At 38.1% G+C, this 15,071-nt stretch overlaps 1 protein-coding gene across 16 annotated transcripts in view; it reads right to left on the bottom strand.

Annotated features, from left to right (window-relative positions):
* MEIS2 (Meis homeobox 2) overlaps positions 1-15,071 on the bottom strand; it is a 235,244-nt gene that overhangs the window by 162,437 nt on the left and 57,736 nt on the right. For all 16 annotated transcript variants that reach the window (XM_083615899.1, XM_083615889.1, XM_083615897.1 and 13 more), the window contains one exon: positions 4,242-4,387. In XM_083615899.1, coding sequence (XP_083472025.1) covers positions 4,242-4,387 — 146 coding nt within the window. The remainder of the gene's footprint in view (positions 1-4,241; positions 4,388-15,071) is intronic.

The following is a 15,071-nucleotide window of genomic DNA, read 5'->3' as shown; positions in this document are numbered from 1 at the left end:
AAGGATGGTGGCAGCAATTTCCAAATAGTTTGGGACATGACTAGTCTACTTTGAATGGCAGTTGTGTAAGGAAAGGAATAAGCAGGCTGCAATCCAATATGCAGTTATACACATACAAGTCAAACCAAGTTCAGTGGAAATTACACACTCATGACTAGGGCAAGGCTGCAACTTTAATTTGCATTGCATAACCAAATTAGAAGTATTTTTACAAACCCAAATTAAAAGGCAGCTTTCAACAAATCTTGCAACAGGAATTAATGAAATGTAAGGTAGGTGTGAAATAAGGGAGCTTAGTGCTCATATACTGCAAAAATCCATAAACCCTTAATTTTTTTTTAATTAAATAGGGTTAATCTATGTTTAGATCTAAAATATACATATGACATCATTTAAAAGGAAGCTGATTGACTGGAATGAAATATGAGATTTTCTGTTGTCTCTGCTGCAGGAAAAGTTGGATGACTAAAGGTAAAAATCCAACTATTACATAGTTCCTTCCTCTATGACTGCCGCCTGTTCTGATTATATTCATCTATTTTCAAAGAGCTTCTACGCCATGCAGTAAGTTTTTCTGTGACTGCTATGATAAGGAAACCTTTAGCTCAAAAGCAGTGTGAGCAAGAGGTATCTTTGTACACAAGCACTTCCTGTTTTCATTCCATGATCAAATATGTTCTTTGCAGGGCAAACAGGGGAGCACTTGAGGGAGGAAAGCAGAGATTTCTGAGAGGCTAATTGAGTGTACTAAAGAGCTGTTTGGCATGGAGGGAAAAGGAGTTTTCCAAGGCTATGAATAAAGGCTGCATGGGTCAGATTTCTTGCTGTTCCTTTTCTTTAACTATCTTTGAAGTTAAATAACAACAGCCTTGATGTCAGGTTTACCTTTCTGATATCATAATCTTTATGTACTACTGAGAAGCTTATACTACCAGGCTAGGATTTCCTTTACCCACTCAAATACTGGATATTATCCAGAAAAAGCATGCACATTTTCTAGCAATTCATCCTAAGATCCTTTCATCTTCCTGTACCATTGTAATACTTAATGTAAGGCAGATACCAATTGCAGAATGAGAACACGGTTGAATTATTATGCAAGCACTGGAGGTTTCTATCCACAAAAGCTATATACGTAGCTTGTTCTTAGTATTATGGAAGTTGTTCCAAAAACTGAAATAGTGGAAAACGACTATATACAGTTATGAAACAATGTGATGAAAGTCAGCCAGTGGGTAAAATTAATTCTTGTAGAGTTATCAACCAAGATCAACATGTCATTTTAGCAATTTTGGAAGTAAAATAGTTCTTAAGATGAACCATATTGCCTATTTATAAAATATATATTCCACAAAAATTCACCCCAAAATGAGCATAATTAATTGAAAGTGAATAACCTTACCCAGACATTTCACATTGCACAGAAATTTTTGAGCTTAGTTTAAAGCTTAAAGCAAAAATGGCTTGCCTCCTAGGCAAAGCAGAGGTTAATGATTTTTGTCATATTGAAACTAACAATTGCTACAGTTGGCCTTTAGTATTTTATTTGTCCTTTTGAGGTATTCAGAATAGGTGACAATAGCTTGCAGTTGAGAACATATGTAGAGAGACCCCTGTGGCTTATGGAAAAAGTTGCTCCATGCTGGTTGGGAGTTTGAAAAAAAATACAACCAGAGTTCTTTTATGTCCCTTTCATTAATGAGAATGCATGAATGTCAAAATGCACCAATGGGCCATTCAAGGGGCAAAGCCTTAGCAGCCCCTTCTTTAAGAACACATCCTGTGATGTAAAATACATTTGCTTAACAAATTAAAATAATGAGATAATTCAATTAGTTTCTTTGAAAAAAGAAAGAGAAAAAGGGTACATTGTAGGATTATTGTAATACAAGACCAGGTCACAGAGGACAAAAGAGTGGACAAACCTATTTGAAATCAGGTTAGAGCAGTGGTGAAGGAAAACCATTTAAATTTTAAGACTCTTTCTATTATGAAATTTACTTGAGAAAATATTTGTAAATTATAGTTTACCTGCATAGCAGGACCAAAGTTTTATTTTGAAGGAACAAACAAATCAGTAAGAAAAAAAGAATGCTGGAACTGTTTAAGGAAAGAGTTATTTTCCTTCTCAGCATGTGTTTATGGCAAAAATCTTTTTGAATTTTCATTGCACTAGTCAGAGGTCTCCATTATCAGTTCTCAGGTCTGAGAATTATAGCACAGTAAATCTTTCAACACCTACAAACTCATTAAAACCTAGATGGTAAAGAGCTTTTTTTTTTTTTTAGCTTATGCAAGGACCATCCTCATCAAAGCTACTGCATTTCCTTAGTTCATCTGGTGTGAGGCAGAGAAACATGGTGGAATTTCAGGAACGCTAAAAACCATGAAGATGTTATTCAAGATATGCGAGATATAAATTATCCTTTTGGCAAGCACACACTAAGCACTTTCCACACAACGTTTTAGAAAGAAAAGGCAGTGGCAAAAATCCATGGGGATGGGGATGACTTAGTGAGAGTTGGGGAAATTAATATGCAAGCTTATATGAAATAAAGTGGATTATTCATAGCCCCAAGTTTTTTTCAGCATCAGTGTGCTGCTCTTCTAACCACTTCCTTCAGTTAAAAATAAAAAAAAACCTCTCCCTCACACTCACTCAACTTCCAAATTAAAAACATTTTACAGGTTAGTAAATCTCCAGCTGAGGTGATGTAGCAAAGAACAGCTGTGAAGTAATTTTGATAATGATGAGAATAATAAGCAAATGGCAAGGTTCAGGGCTTTGCTGTTGCAGCTTCAGTGCTCCTGAATAGATAAAAGTGATTAAATACTCCTGATTATCCCTGACCAATATGTAATGGATTTACAGCCCTTTCAATTAGTCAGTATTTGCTTAGGACTCATTATTTTGTCTTTGGTTAAGTAATCAGCCCAGAGACTCATGTTCTGTCTAATTCCTCTGAGCCAAGTAGGTACTACAGGGCACCTGACCTCTGAAATGGCCATAGCTGGAAGGCAAAAATAACCACTGTTCGAGCAGAGGCACTGGCTATTCTGGCTAATCCTGACCCTACAGGCCAGATCAATGCACCTTAGTTTGCTAATAATGTTCTTACATCAAAATGATGGTTTAAAACTGGTATCTAACGCTACCCAATCCCTTCAAGCTGTTCCATCAGCAAAGCTGCTTGGTAGCCACCACTGTAAATAAAAGAGGTACCTGAATCACTCCAGGTACCATGAGACAGTAACTAATATCTTCCACCACAAAAAATGTGTAATTTTAACAATCACAAAATGAACCCTTGTGTGTGATAGTTAATCATACTATCCTTTTAAGTATTAGCCCAAACAAAATGGAAGGGAAAGTGAACTGATAATTTTACCATTTTCTACCATTTCCAAGTAAAATTAAGAGAGCTACTACTTCTTTTGTAAAAATGTATTTTGATGCCTAAGTAAAGCTGTAATAGTCAACAGAACACCAACACATAAAACCAATTGCAAAACAGGAGGATAAAGATAGATTGCTACTAAAAGTGTTGTTTTTTCACGTTTACTCGCTTTCCCCCAGAAGTGAATATGGCTAGCTTTTAAGATAATGGACTTGAAGAGCAGCTTAAATAGGTGCTTTAATCTCCTATAGAACTGAGGAATTAGAAAAACTAAACGCTGTCTATATTTTGCATGTAAACCAACATAGGAAAAGTTTTCAAATGAATTCTCTGACTTCATCTACCTCTTGCAATGCATGTTGGAATATACATAGTATATGTGTGTTCCAAAAGCAACATAGCTCCACCATTTAGAAGCCCTAGGATGGGGGCTGTTCAGAATCCCACACTGATCCTCACTAACCATCATCAACCACTCAGCAGGCCTGCTTGGTTTACAGTGGACTCCTGAAATATTATTTAAGCCTGCCTGGACATCCCGTGGTGACTATTCTATGTCTCTGTTTCTGATGATTGCTCACCACAAACAGTTTCAAATAAATAAGTACATAAAATAGTCTCTCTAATTGTACAGTAAAATGGCAGTCCTTGAGGTGAATCCCATTTTGCACTAGGTGTGATGCTTTATACTCAAGGTACATAATATATAATAACTCCCAAATATATTCCATTGCAGAGAACCAACTTCCAACCACCCAAAACATTATCCTAAAATGTTGAAAGGGCTATTAAAAATAATTAGACTTGTGTAAAATACTTCTTCTTTTTTTTGCATTCACTTACTGTGAGATGTTGGAACAGCCATGCTCTCATGATATTTGTTGCTACTTTGGGGAAAATTCCTCTTTTCTTCTGCCGCTTTTTATCCTTGTCTGGATCATCATCATCCCCTGTGCCGGGAGAGGCTACACTGTTGTCTAAACCATCCCCTAATAGAAAAAATGGGGTGAGAGATAATAAACAAGAAATATAAGCCAATCTGAATAATCAGATTAACTACTAAAGCACTAATGAAGTGTCATTCATATATGAAAAAAATCAGGCATGTTCAATTTCTTATTAAATATGATTGCTGATATAGATATATAAAAATTAGAAATCATGTCTCTCCAAATACTAATTTTGTGCCTCACACACGCACAAACCATTAATTCAATTATAATTGTTTGCTTGACACAGTGCAATACTTCTTTGTCAATTATGAAATGCAGTGTGGGAAAACCTGCCACACAAAAACCTATTTACTGTAAATGCATTCCCTGCAACTATGCTGAATATATGGTGAAGGTAATCAAGTTAAATGTTCTGTGGTCTATATATTCTGGGCCCTCTGCATAGGTGACAGTAAATGTGTCACTGTTCAGAGCACATAACACACTGCCAGCTGAAGCCCTCCCCATTTACTATCATCTCCCCACTCACACACATGCACACGCACGCACACTTGTATGACCCTCAACATAGTATTTGCAAGACATGAAAACTTATGTGCCTGCATCAGTGATCATTATATTCTGCTTCTTTTTATTTCTTTTTTTTTTTTAAGGATGCACATCAAGGTAGGGTGCTTGCTTAATCAGAACTTTCCATGAACATCTTTCTCTTCAGTGCTTTTCCCTGGCATTAATTGTGCATTAGCAAAAATCATTTACTTTTAACAGTCATAGTTATTTTTTCTTGCCCTCCAGCAAAAATGCCTTGAAAGCCTGCCTGGAGGGCATCTAAATTATGTATCTGAAAAACTCTTCTGGCAAGGCATTGCAGGACCCCTACTTTCTTAAAATTCATACGAGCACGTCTTCCTGTTTTTGGGAAGGCATCAATCAAGAGCAGCAATATATGCCATATTCCTACATTAATATTTGAACTAATAACTTTTAAAAAAGGAAAGAAACAAGATCCGACTTGTGGCATAATCAAATGCAAAATAAATGAAGAATACTGGGACAGCACTGAGACTTTATAGATTGCTGTGTTTTCCTTACACATCATTAGCCTGGAGCCACACGAAAGAGGAAAACAGAGAAGTGGAGAGTTTATGCTCCCTGCTGGTGTTTAAGAAGCCGAGGTCCTGGAAGGACATCTGGGAATTGCACTGAGACGGTGGTTTTTGTAATTTAAGAATAGACATTCATTAGCAGTAAATGCCATAAATCCCATGCTAAGTAAAAACCTTGTCCAAGAAAGCCTAAAACAATAAACTCTGTGCTCAATGTAGCCTGAGATAGACGCTCCATAGCTTCCTGAGGAATGCTATAGACCCATGAACTAATTCCTATAGCCTCTTCTGGATCTTTAGTGCTGCTAAAACAAACACATTACCGATACATAGAGGCTATTTACCTCAAAACTTTAAATTCTATTTCACCTTTGTTTATGGTGCCCACACACATTTCTTTAAAAAAGAAAAGAAAAGGCAAAAACAACTGGGGAGGGGGAAATACCACCACTCACCCCCCCCTCTAACTAGAGAAACAACAACAACAAAAAAGCCAGAGCAAAGAGCTAACAGATTAATTTTATTGACATTTCCATTTTCACTGCAATGTGATACCCTCCATCACATAGAAGAGATGGTCCTCACTATTTACAGAATGACAGGCCACTTCATTACAACCACCCTGCCCCAAGGCTGAGCAGTTCCCTTCCATCTGCCCAAGGACCTGAGTCAGACCCCTAAGTTGCTGTTTTCTTTTTCTTTGACTAGAAGGTAAATTGAAGGTGTGGACAGTGATAAAAGAAAAAGACAGGAGTTTATCACGAACCAACCTTTTCCGGCAAGGAAAACATATTACTTTGGAAGAACTCCTTTTCTTAGTGGCCCACCACCCGACACCCATGCGTGTGCAAGAACAAATACACACCCTTTTCCACTGACTATGCCAAGGAACTGCTGCAAGGCAAATTCTCACAAACACTAATGGCTTCTGACTGCTCCTTGGCAACCCCAGCATTTTAACCTGGGTGGATGTGCACTCCAAAATACAGGCACTAGAGCTATCTCATCAGCTGTTCATGTGACACAGATGGAGAGTGGCTATTAGGAGCCAGGCAAGGGGCCTTGGGGATCTGAGGTGCTGTACTGTAGCCTCAGGCAATTTTGAAAAGCAGTACCCAGAGATGGAGGGAAAAGAACAATCCACGCCAAAAGTGCAAGTTCTGAAATGAGTCTCTTTTTCTATCTATTGTCTAGATAAAGATATCTTTGTCTTCTTTTCTAAAACCTATGAATGTATGCACATAATGCATGTAGATATAAAATCTTCTTTCAATCTGTCTCTCTTTCTTGGTCAGGCACACAAATACAACAGAAACACAAGAGAGAACAATTCTTGTTTCTATCCAGGCATTCAGGAACACCTTAATGCTGCTTTTTGTGCAATGCTTAATTTGGAGCCTTCCAAGAGGATCAGTACAGTGCTTTGATTATGAAAAAGGCTAATAATAGGTGGTTAGATATTCAGATTCATCCTGCATAAGTTTGGCTGAAGTTTACAGAGCCAATAGGCTTGATCTAGTGTAAAATGTTAGAGATTAATTACCATTCTTGATCCTCTCTCCATTCATATAACGAAAGAGAGGGAGAGGGGAGAAACTTATCTAATAGGAGCAAGAGACAAATGAAAATTCTGCAAATCATCAATAACTGAGTTCCAATAGTCTAGTTATACTATAAATAGTATGCACTGTAAAGCTTAAATAAGACAACTACATTAGTGATGAAAGAATGAAAGTGAAAACTTGTGGTATGGTAAAATTAGAATGCATTTCATAGCAGTTACATGAGTTACAACACTGCAAATAAGATCAGAACTGGAATTTAGTCTGTCTGAAATTAGGAAAATAAAACAGGTTATCTGTGAAATATTACGAAAAAGAGGAGCATATGTCTATTTTAAACAAGTCCCGCCATCCCTCACCAATCTTGCTGTACTGAATGAAAAACTAAAGGCAGAGCAGCCAAATGAAATCTTAGCTGTTGAGCATGTGACACAGTGCAATAATTACAAACTGATTTTTGCCAGCCATGCCACTTTGGCACATACCAGAAGGGGCGAAAGTAATTTTCTGCCTCATACTCCATTGCCTTATGAACTATGTACCCATTTATGCCTCTCAGACAAGTTGCTGAATTCTTATTTGGTGCAGTGTTATCTTTGCACATGTGAAAATGGATACACAAATATCTAAACCAAAGAGAAATGTCTTGTGGTTACAAAAGGATCTAAGCCAATGTAAAATGCCTTATAACATGCCACTTTCTAAGCACTATTCACTACTCTCCATTAACAAAAATGCATGGTGAGAACTGAGCACAGGGAAAAAGAATGTCAGAAGGCACTGGCAAAAAAATTTTCCCTGAAGTGGGGTGGTGGGAGAGAGAAAGATGGTCATTTCTGGAAGGATCATTCATTCATTTGTACACTGTGGTTTAGCTTTCAAAGTCCACAGACCTCAGGGATCTTTCATGTTATCCACTCTCCACCCCCATCCCCCGCAGCAGCAAGGCACAATGCTGTCAATGTTCCTCTAGATCTCAGCCACTGTGTGCTATACAGTGTACCACTCCTCAGGGATAGAACAGAGAAGATGTATTTAATGCAGTTCCTGGCAGCACTATCTCCCACTGGTTCTCTTACTTTATTTCGTTCCATTTCCAAGGATAGAATAGATAGATGATAGATAGATAGAATTTATATACCGTCCTATACCTGCAGGTATAACGTGAACATGTAACATGTGAAGAGGCCCTTTCATTACACACTTACTCTCTTAAACTCAGACCTCAATCCTACTTTCTTCAGGTGGACCCTCAAGTTCAAATGAAGCTGCAGACCAAGACAGTTTCTTTTAAACCAAGACAGTTAAAATTATTCCTCACCCCGCTTAAATATTATAAAATCAGCTATTTTTGAGCTATTTTCTCATTTTCTTCATGCTTTTTTGTGACTCATAGAAGGAACAAAATCATTACATCGACACACACCACTTTCTGCATACAAATAGATATACTGAAGAATGAGAAGTTATGATATGTTCCAAGATCAAGACTTGTTATACATATATTTAAGTGTGTGTATACATTTGCACATTACTTTTCTTAGGCTGGAGGATGCACAAGTCATCTGAGTAAGAGGGACTTAGTCAATGGTACAACATCTGCTTGGCATGAAAAAAGTGCCAGGTTCAATCCCTGGCATCTTCAGGTAAGAGACCAGGATAGCTCAGTTGATAGATCATGAGACTCTTCATCTCAGGTTCATGGGTTCAAGCCCCATGTTGGGCAAAAGATTCCTGCACTGCAGGGCATTTGACTAAATGACCCTCCTCACTGTCCCTTCCAACTCTACAATTCTATGATTCTCTGACTGGGAGAGACCCTTATCTGAAAGCCTGGAGAACCACTGCCATTTTGTGGACAATGCTGAGCTAGATGGACCAATGGTATGGCTCAGCATAAGGCAGCTTCCTATGTTCCAATGGCCTACTTACAGCCCATGGCTTGTTTTTAATTAGATTGTTACATAGAGTTTAACCAAAAACACATACGGATAGTTGTTCTACTAGGCTAACACGACTGCCCATAAGACATTTTTAAAGACTTTGGAATCTCATGGATGAACATAAAATATATTAATTCTTAATTTATGGGGGGAAAGGTAACCCACTCAACTCCAAAAAGGATTCTCAATGTGTGTCAAATAATAAAACATGCTCATAATAATGAGACATGTCTGGACTTTGAAACACTACCACAAACATCAAAACCATCTCAGTAAGACCAGAGGAACCCTAGATATGAAAAAATGCATTTCCCTCTCATCATCTGAGTTTTACCATCTCCATGTAAGCCTAGCCTACAGCTAGCCTTCATTTTTTCACACAGAAGAGGAAGAGGGAGAGCAGGCACATCACATTTGCTTGTATCAAGAGAAAGTTATTCTAAAAATAATGCTGCTCATTTAAAAAAGGTTTTGTTTTTTTTAAAGAAAGGAATGGTTTCATGCCTGTGCTGAAAAAGCACAGATTTTAAAGTAAAAATTAAATAAATCTTGCCCTGAGTTTAACACAATGAAAGACTTAAGATAACTGCTTAGGTGAGCATATTATTTGGCTTACTATTTAGATCTATAACCTTTTGAGTACTGGCAGTACAATGTGTTGGCCCTCATTCACAGAATAACCCTGAGAGGAAAGCTACAGAAAGCAAATTAAAGCCGAAGGATAGTGATTTGCCCTGAAACTAAAATGGATGTGAGAAATCCAACATGCAGACCAACATTTGCTCTACTAAAGCTCAACGTCATTTCCGCAATGCCACACTGGTCCCTCTAGTGCCACAGTTTATAGAACACGCAGTCAATCTCTATTCACATCAAGAAATCATTACTCCACCTATTCCCAAGACTGAGGTCTAATTTATAAACTGCACCAAATTTTACATGGTGGTGATGGCGCTGCTGTCCTTAACCATGCAAGTGCCTCTTTACCCATTGTTGAAAGAATAGGTGCCCATATAGTTTGGGCTGATTATAGCCATGCCCAAGAAACTCCACAGAAACAAAGGGTCTCCTGGGCATGGATATAATTGGCCCAAACCACATGGCCACTTATTCATATATACATCTAACTATACAAAAAGACATAGTGGTGTTCTGGATTATGGCAGCAATGGCTGACACCACTAGTGTGATATGCCAACTGGGTCTCTTCAATTAATCACCTCCAGGGAGAATGCAAACTGTGGGGCTTTTGTGAACATTAATGACATCTAGTTCTAGCCTAGGATTCCTCTGCAAAGTACACATGTGGTAACAATTCAAATCTATCTGGAGAAAACAAAAAAAATTTTTTTCCTTCAAGTAGCACCTTAAAGACCAACTAAGTTAGTTCTTGGTATGAGCTTTCGTGTGCATGCACACTTCTTCAGATACACTGTGTATCTGTGTATCTGAAGAAGTGTGCATGCACACGAAAGCTCATACCAAGAACTAACTTAGTTGGTCTTTAAGGTGCTACTTGAAGGGAAAAAAATTTTTTTGTTTTGACTATGGCAGACCAACACGGCTACCTATCTGTAACTGATATCTGGAGAAAGATTCTTCTGCTAATATATTTTCTGTTTGTGGCTTGTGCCCATGCAAGAAATAACAGGTTTGTGGTTACAGCTTAATTCTGTGAGTTCCTGTGCTATGCAACAAATACCATATAGGGAGCACAAAACAGTGTTATAATGCTTACTGTTGGCCTCCTGAAGATCACAACAATCTGGTTTAGCAATGCAGTCTAATGTTGCTATACCACTGTCATCCTTACCAATGTAGCAGCACTTGAAGTATTATTTGTGGTGTGATTCTACAAAGACTTACTGCTTCTGTTCACTGTTCAAAATCAATCACATAAACAAGGATCAGCTCAGAAGTGGAAAGAAACAGGGTGTGATAGCACCCCAACCTAAAGGTTTTTAAGTCTCCACCCTGCCAGCTAATTCTGCTTAAGTTATGGTAGCAAATGGAATATATTATCGTAAGATGGACATAACCCACTTGTACAGAAGAGGCCACTGTAGCTACATCAATGTATTCTGCTCCGTGACCTGCCACTCATGATATTACTCCAAGGGTGGCATTCAACTACGTGTTACTCATTGAAATTAATGGACCTAACATAATGATGTTCATTAATTTCATACTGCCCTGTGTTACCATTTTATTAGAGTCAGCAAGTTAGTTGCTCATTTTGTAGTTTCTCAGCTAAAACACTACAAGGAATATGAACTATTCCCTTTTCTGACCAAGGTAATGGCTCCAATGTGTTGGGACTTATACCTGTTGGACTGATAAATTTGTGAACTACCCTTGTTGGCTTTCTGTTCGTTCCTTTTACCTATAAACCTCCAAGAATAACACCTACAGATAATTAAAGGAAGTTGAAAATTTTGTCCCAGTATTTACCTATTGCACAACTAGGCATTAATGTAAACTTTTGAATTCTTATTTTTATTTTTTTGGGAGGTTTTCAAAGTAATATTTTTCCCCATTAAAAGTTCCAAAATAGAATATTATGAAAATCTGTTAATTGTTGGGCTCTCTTACAATCCTGCTGTGCTAATCTGTCTAGAAATGTTAACATGAAAAAAATTCTTCAGTTTTCTTCCAGTGACTAGTTCATGGCCTAATGCCGTGGAGTAAAGAGAAGGATGAAATACTTTAGTTTACATGCAACATTTACTAACTGTGTGGGTTTTCCAACATTAGAGAAGGGACAGTGACCCATGCCACCTTTTTCACACTCAAAAGGCCACTGAAAAAAACAGTCTTCTTAGGCTTACCTCAAGCTTCTCTGGCCCTGAACACCCTCCCCCCAGGGTATGAGTAGAAAGAGAAAAAAGAAGTGAATTTAAGCTCCTTTCTCTTCAACTTTTCAGGCGGTATAAGCAGCATTTAGCAAATTCAGCCCCCAAATGGCTCCAAATGCTCTGAGCTGCAGGGGCTCATCCTTTGTTAGTCTCCCTCTATTTACACAGGATTTACACAGGCTATCTACTGAAGAGACCACATGTTTCTGACAGAAAGCACTTTCATTCATAGTGCATCAGGCAACAGGATTGTAACCACTGCAGCTTCATGCTGACCTGAGATTAGGGATTTCGGCAACATTGAGATGATAACAATCTACTAACTAACCCAAAATTATCCATGGAGATTTTTCTTCTTCTGACACTCACATTATAGCTAATGTGGTCATAGAAATGAGATTTCTTAAGAGAGCTATTAAGAACCAGCTATTGTCAAGAAAACCCCTCCCTCCTTTCAATAAACAGGAGGAAAGAAAGTATATGTTGCTGTGGGGGCGGGGGGGGGGGATCAGACTGCTATTTGGATTTAAACCATTTCACCCACTGGCTGAAGACAAAAGTGTAAAAGAAGACAGATGGACACATATGTAAATGTGCTTCCATTTTCTCCCTGTCGCTAACAAGTTAGTTAATAGTATAGTTTAATCATGTCTTCTCTGTTAATTCATTTTGGTTAACTAGTCATCAGCAGCAGCCTAGTAACACTCCAGGAACATGCCCATTCACATTTATTTGCTTGCTACAGTGCTCAATTACCAACCATGTAATGATTAAGACATTTTAGACTCTACTTATCAGGCATGAATGCTGAAATCTTATCTGAGGGGGTCACTTCACACAAGATGATTTTCATACATGGATCTCTCTACCACATATACATTTCCTGCATACATGTGACAAGTGATTTTGTTGTGAGAAGAAACCCTGTTTTTTCTTTCCAACTCCATCTTTAGTAAATCATATTTTAATTTTAAAAGCTTTTCCCATATGTACACATAGAAATTCCACAGAGGCCAAACATACTGAAGTCTCATAGGAAAAGTCATAATCCTACCCACCTCAAACTGGTGAAAATTAGAATCTTAAAACGAAACACATTGCTTATACTCTGCAGCAATCATTACATTTTTTTCCTAATTTATAATGAACAGACATCTCTGGTCGGTATATATGTAAGTATATAGTAGATGTTTTAAAGTTCTTCACAATATATCATAATAAAGCTCTGCTGAGCATCCCAATGATTCATTTTTAGTGAGCTCTCAAATGCCCTTTACTACAGTTAATGCTCAGATTTTATTAAGGAATAGAGCAGGGACAAATGCCCACTTAAGTTCCAGCTCTCAAATTCAGCTCTGCTTGCACTGCACTATCTAATGCTAAAGCTTCTTAATGTGCTTTTCACCTCCCTTGTGTGGCATTTCTGCGAACACAGTTCACAATTTTCAGCCCCAAACACAGAAGACTGCTACCCTTAAGTCATCCAAAGAATGTGACAGATACTATCATGGCTCTTGCTGCAACATGAAGAAACAGAAAGAGAGAGACGAAGAAGAGGAAGACCATAGTGATCAGGTTACCAAAATCCATAGACACTTTCCCACAATGTTACTGAATGCTATAATTAAGATATTTGAAGCTGAGGGAACATCTAGGGAACATAGTTTAGAAACTGTATGACACCAGGATCCAGTCTTGCTTTTCTTATTCATATTTGACTCACACTGATTTTTAATGGCAATCTTACCCAAGTAAAGCGAGCCAGGTTCAGAGCCTTGTCATACACAAGCTAACAAGCATGCAAGCATTCAGCTAAAACATTCTACTGGTTTCTCACTGAGAGCCTTATTAAATCATGCTCTTTTATCTTGAGTTAATAATTCAATGGGCATTAGAACTGGGCTGGCACAGCTGTATTCAGTGGAATTACCATCTTGTAAAAAGGTAAAGGGACCCCTGACCATTAGGTCCAGTCGTGGCCGACTCTGGGGTTGCAGCCCTCATCTCGCTTTATTGGCAAATAAAGCTTCCCGGTCATGTGGCCAGCATGACTAAGCTGCTTCTGGCGAACCAGAGCAGCGCACGGAAACATCGTTTACCTTCCCACCGGAGCGGTACCTATTTATCTACTTGCACTTCATGCTTTTGAACTGCTAGGTATATCCTAATGCTTCTACAAAGATAGATCCCATAGTTCAATTCAATGTAATTGCTTTCTATGAATAAGCATGCTATTTAAACGCTGTATTTAGAAAAACACAATTTTTAGCAAAAGGGTTAAACAGAATTAGTTAAATGCCCATATATTTTAAAAACAAGTTACTTCATCAGCTTTTTAAAAGAGTTAACTGGATATAATTGTCCGTATAATTAAAATTATTTCCATTAGAGTGCAGTTTTTAAACAGCCTATTATGTATAAACTAATAACTGTATCTGAGTGTTAGGTTAGCCATGATTTTGTTTCTTATTTTCCCTTTTGCTCTGTTTATCTTCTGGGCCCTTGCTTGTAAAAGCCTGTGTGACAGTAGGTTTCTTAGGCTATGATCCAAAGAATCCAATTGATTCGGTACATCTAAGAAAGCTTTTGACTTCTTACTCTTCCCCACCTGCCTTTTCCCCTGTTCATGCCACATTATAACTGATGAGCTATTTGTCATGTAGCATGGACATCAGCTGTTGCCTTTAGAAATCACATTGTACAAACACAAGCTCTTTTGAATCTTGGCCTTAGTTATCAGAGCACCAAGAAGGCTAATTGGTTGAGTTTTCAGTGGTGCATACAAGTGGACAATTGTTGCTTTGAGGTTTTTAAACAGAGGTTGGATGGCCATCTGTCATGTATGATCTAGGTGATACTCCTGCATTGCAGGGGGTTGGACTAGATGACCCCCGGGATTCCTTCCAACTCTACAATTCTACGTTTCCATGATTAGGGCCACTAATTATGCCCATCAAGTAGCTAGTCACCCCATGCTTAGTGTTTCTACATACACCTGAGACCTTTGACAGTCTGAAGTTGCCATTCTGATATAATGATGTTTGTTACTCTTTGATAAGTGGATAATTTATCATGTTAAACATTGTATTGCTTCATAGATTAGAACATGTTCCTTTATGAAGCTGGATAGCTCAATTGGTACAGTATGAGACTCTTAATCCCAAGGTTGTGGCTTCAAGCCCCATGTCGGGTGAATGCAGAGGGCTAGACTAGATGATCCTCGTGGTCTCTTCCAATTCTGCAATTCTATTATT

Source organism: Podarcis filfolensis (genome assembly GCF_964270895.1).
Source record: "Podarcis filfolensis genome assembly, chromosome: 1".
Classification (NCBI taxonomy): domain Eukaryota; kingdom Metazoa; phylum Chordata; class Lepidosauria; order Squamata; family Lacertidae; genus Podarcis; species Podarcis filfolensis.
This window is presented reverse-complemented; position numbering and strand designations above follow the sequence as displayed.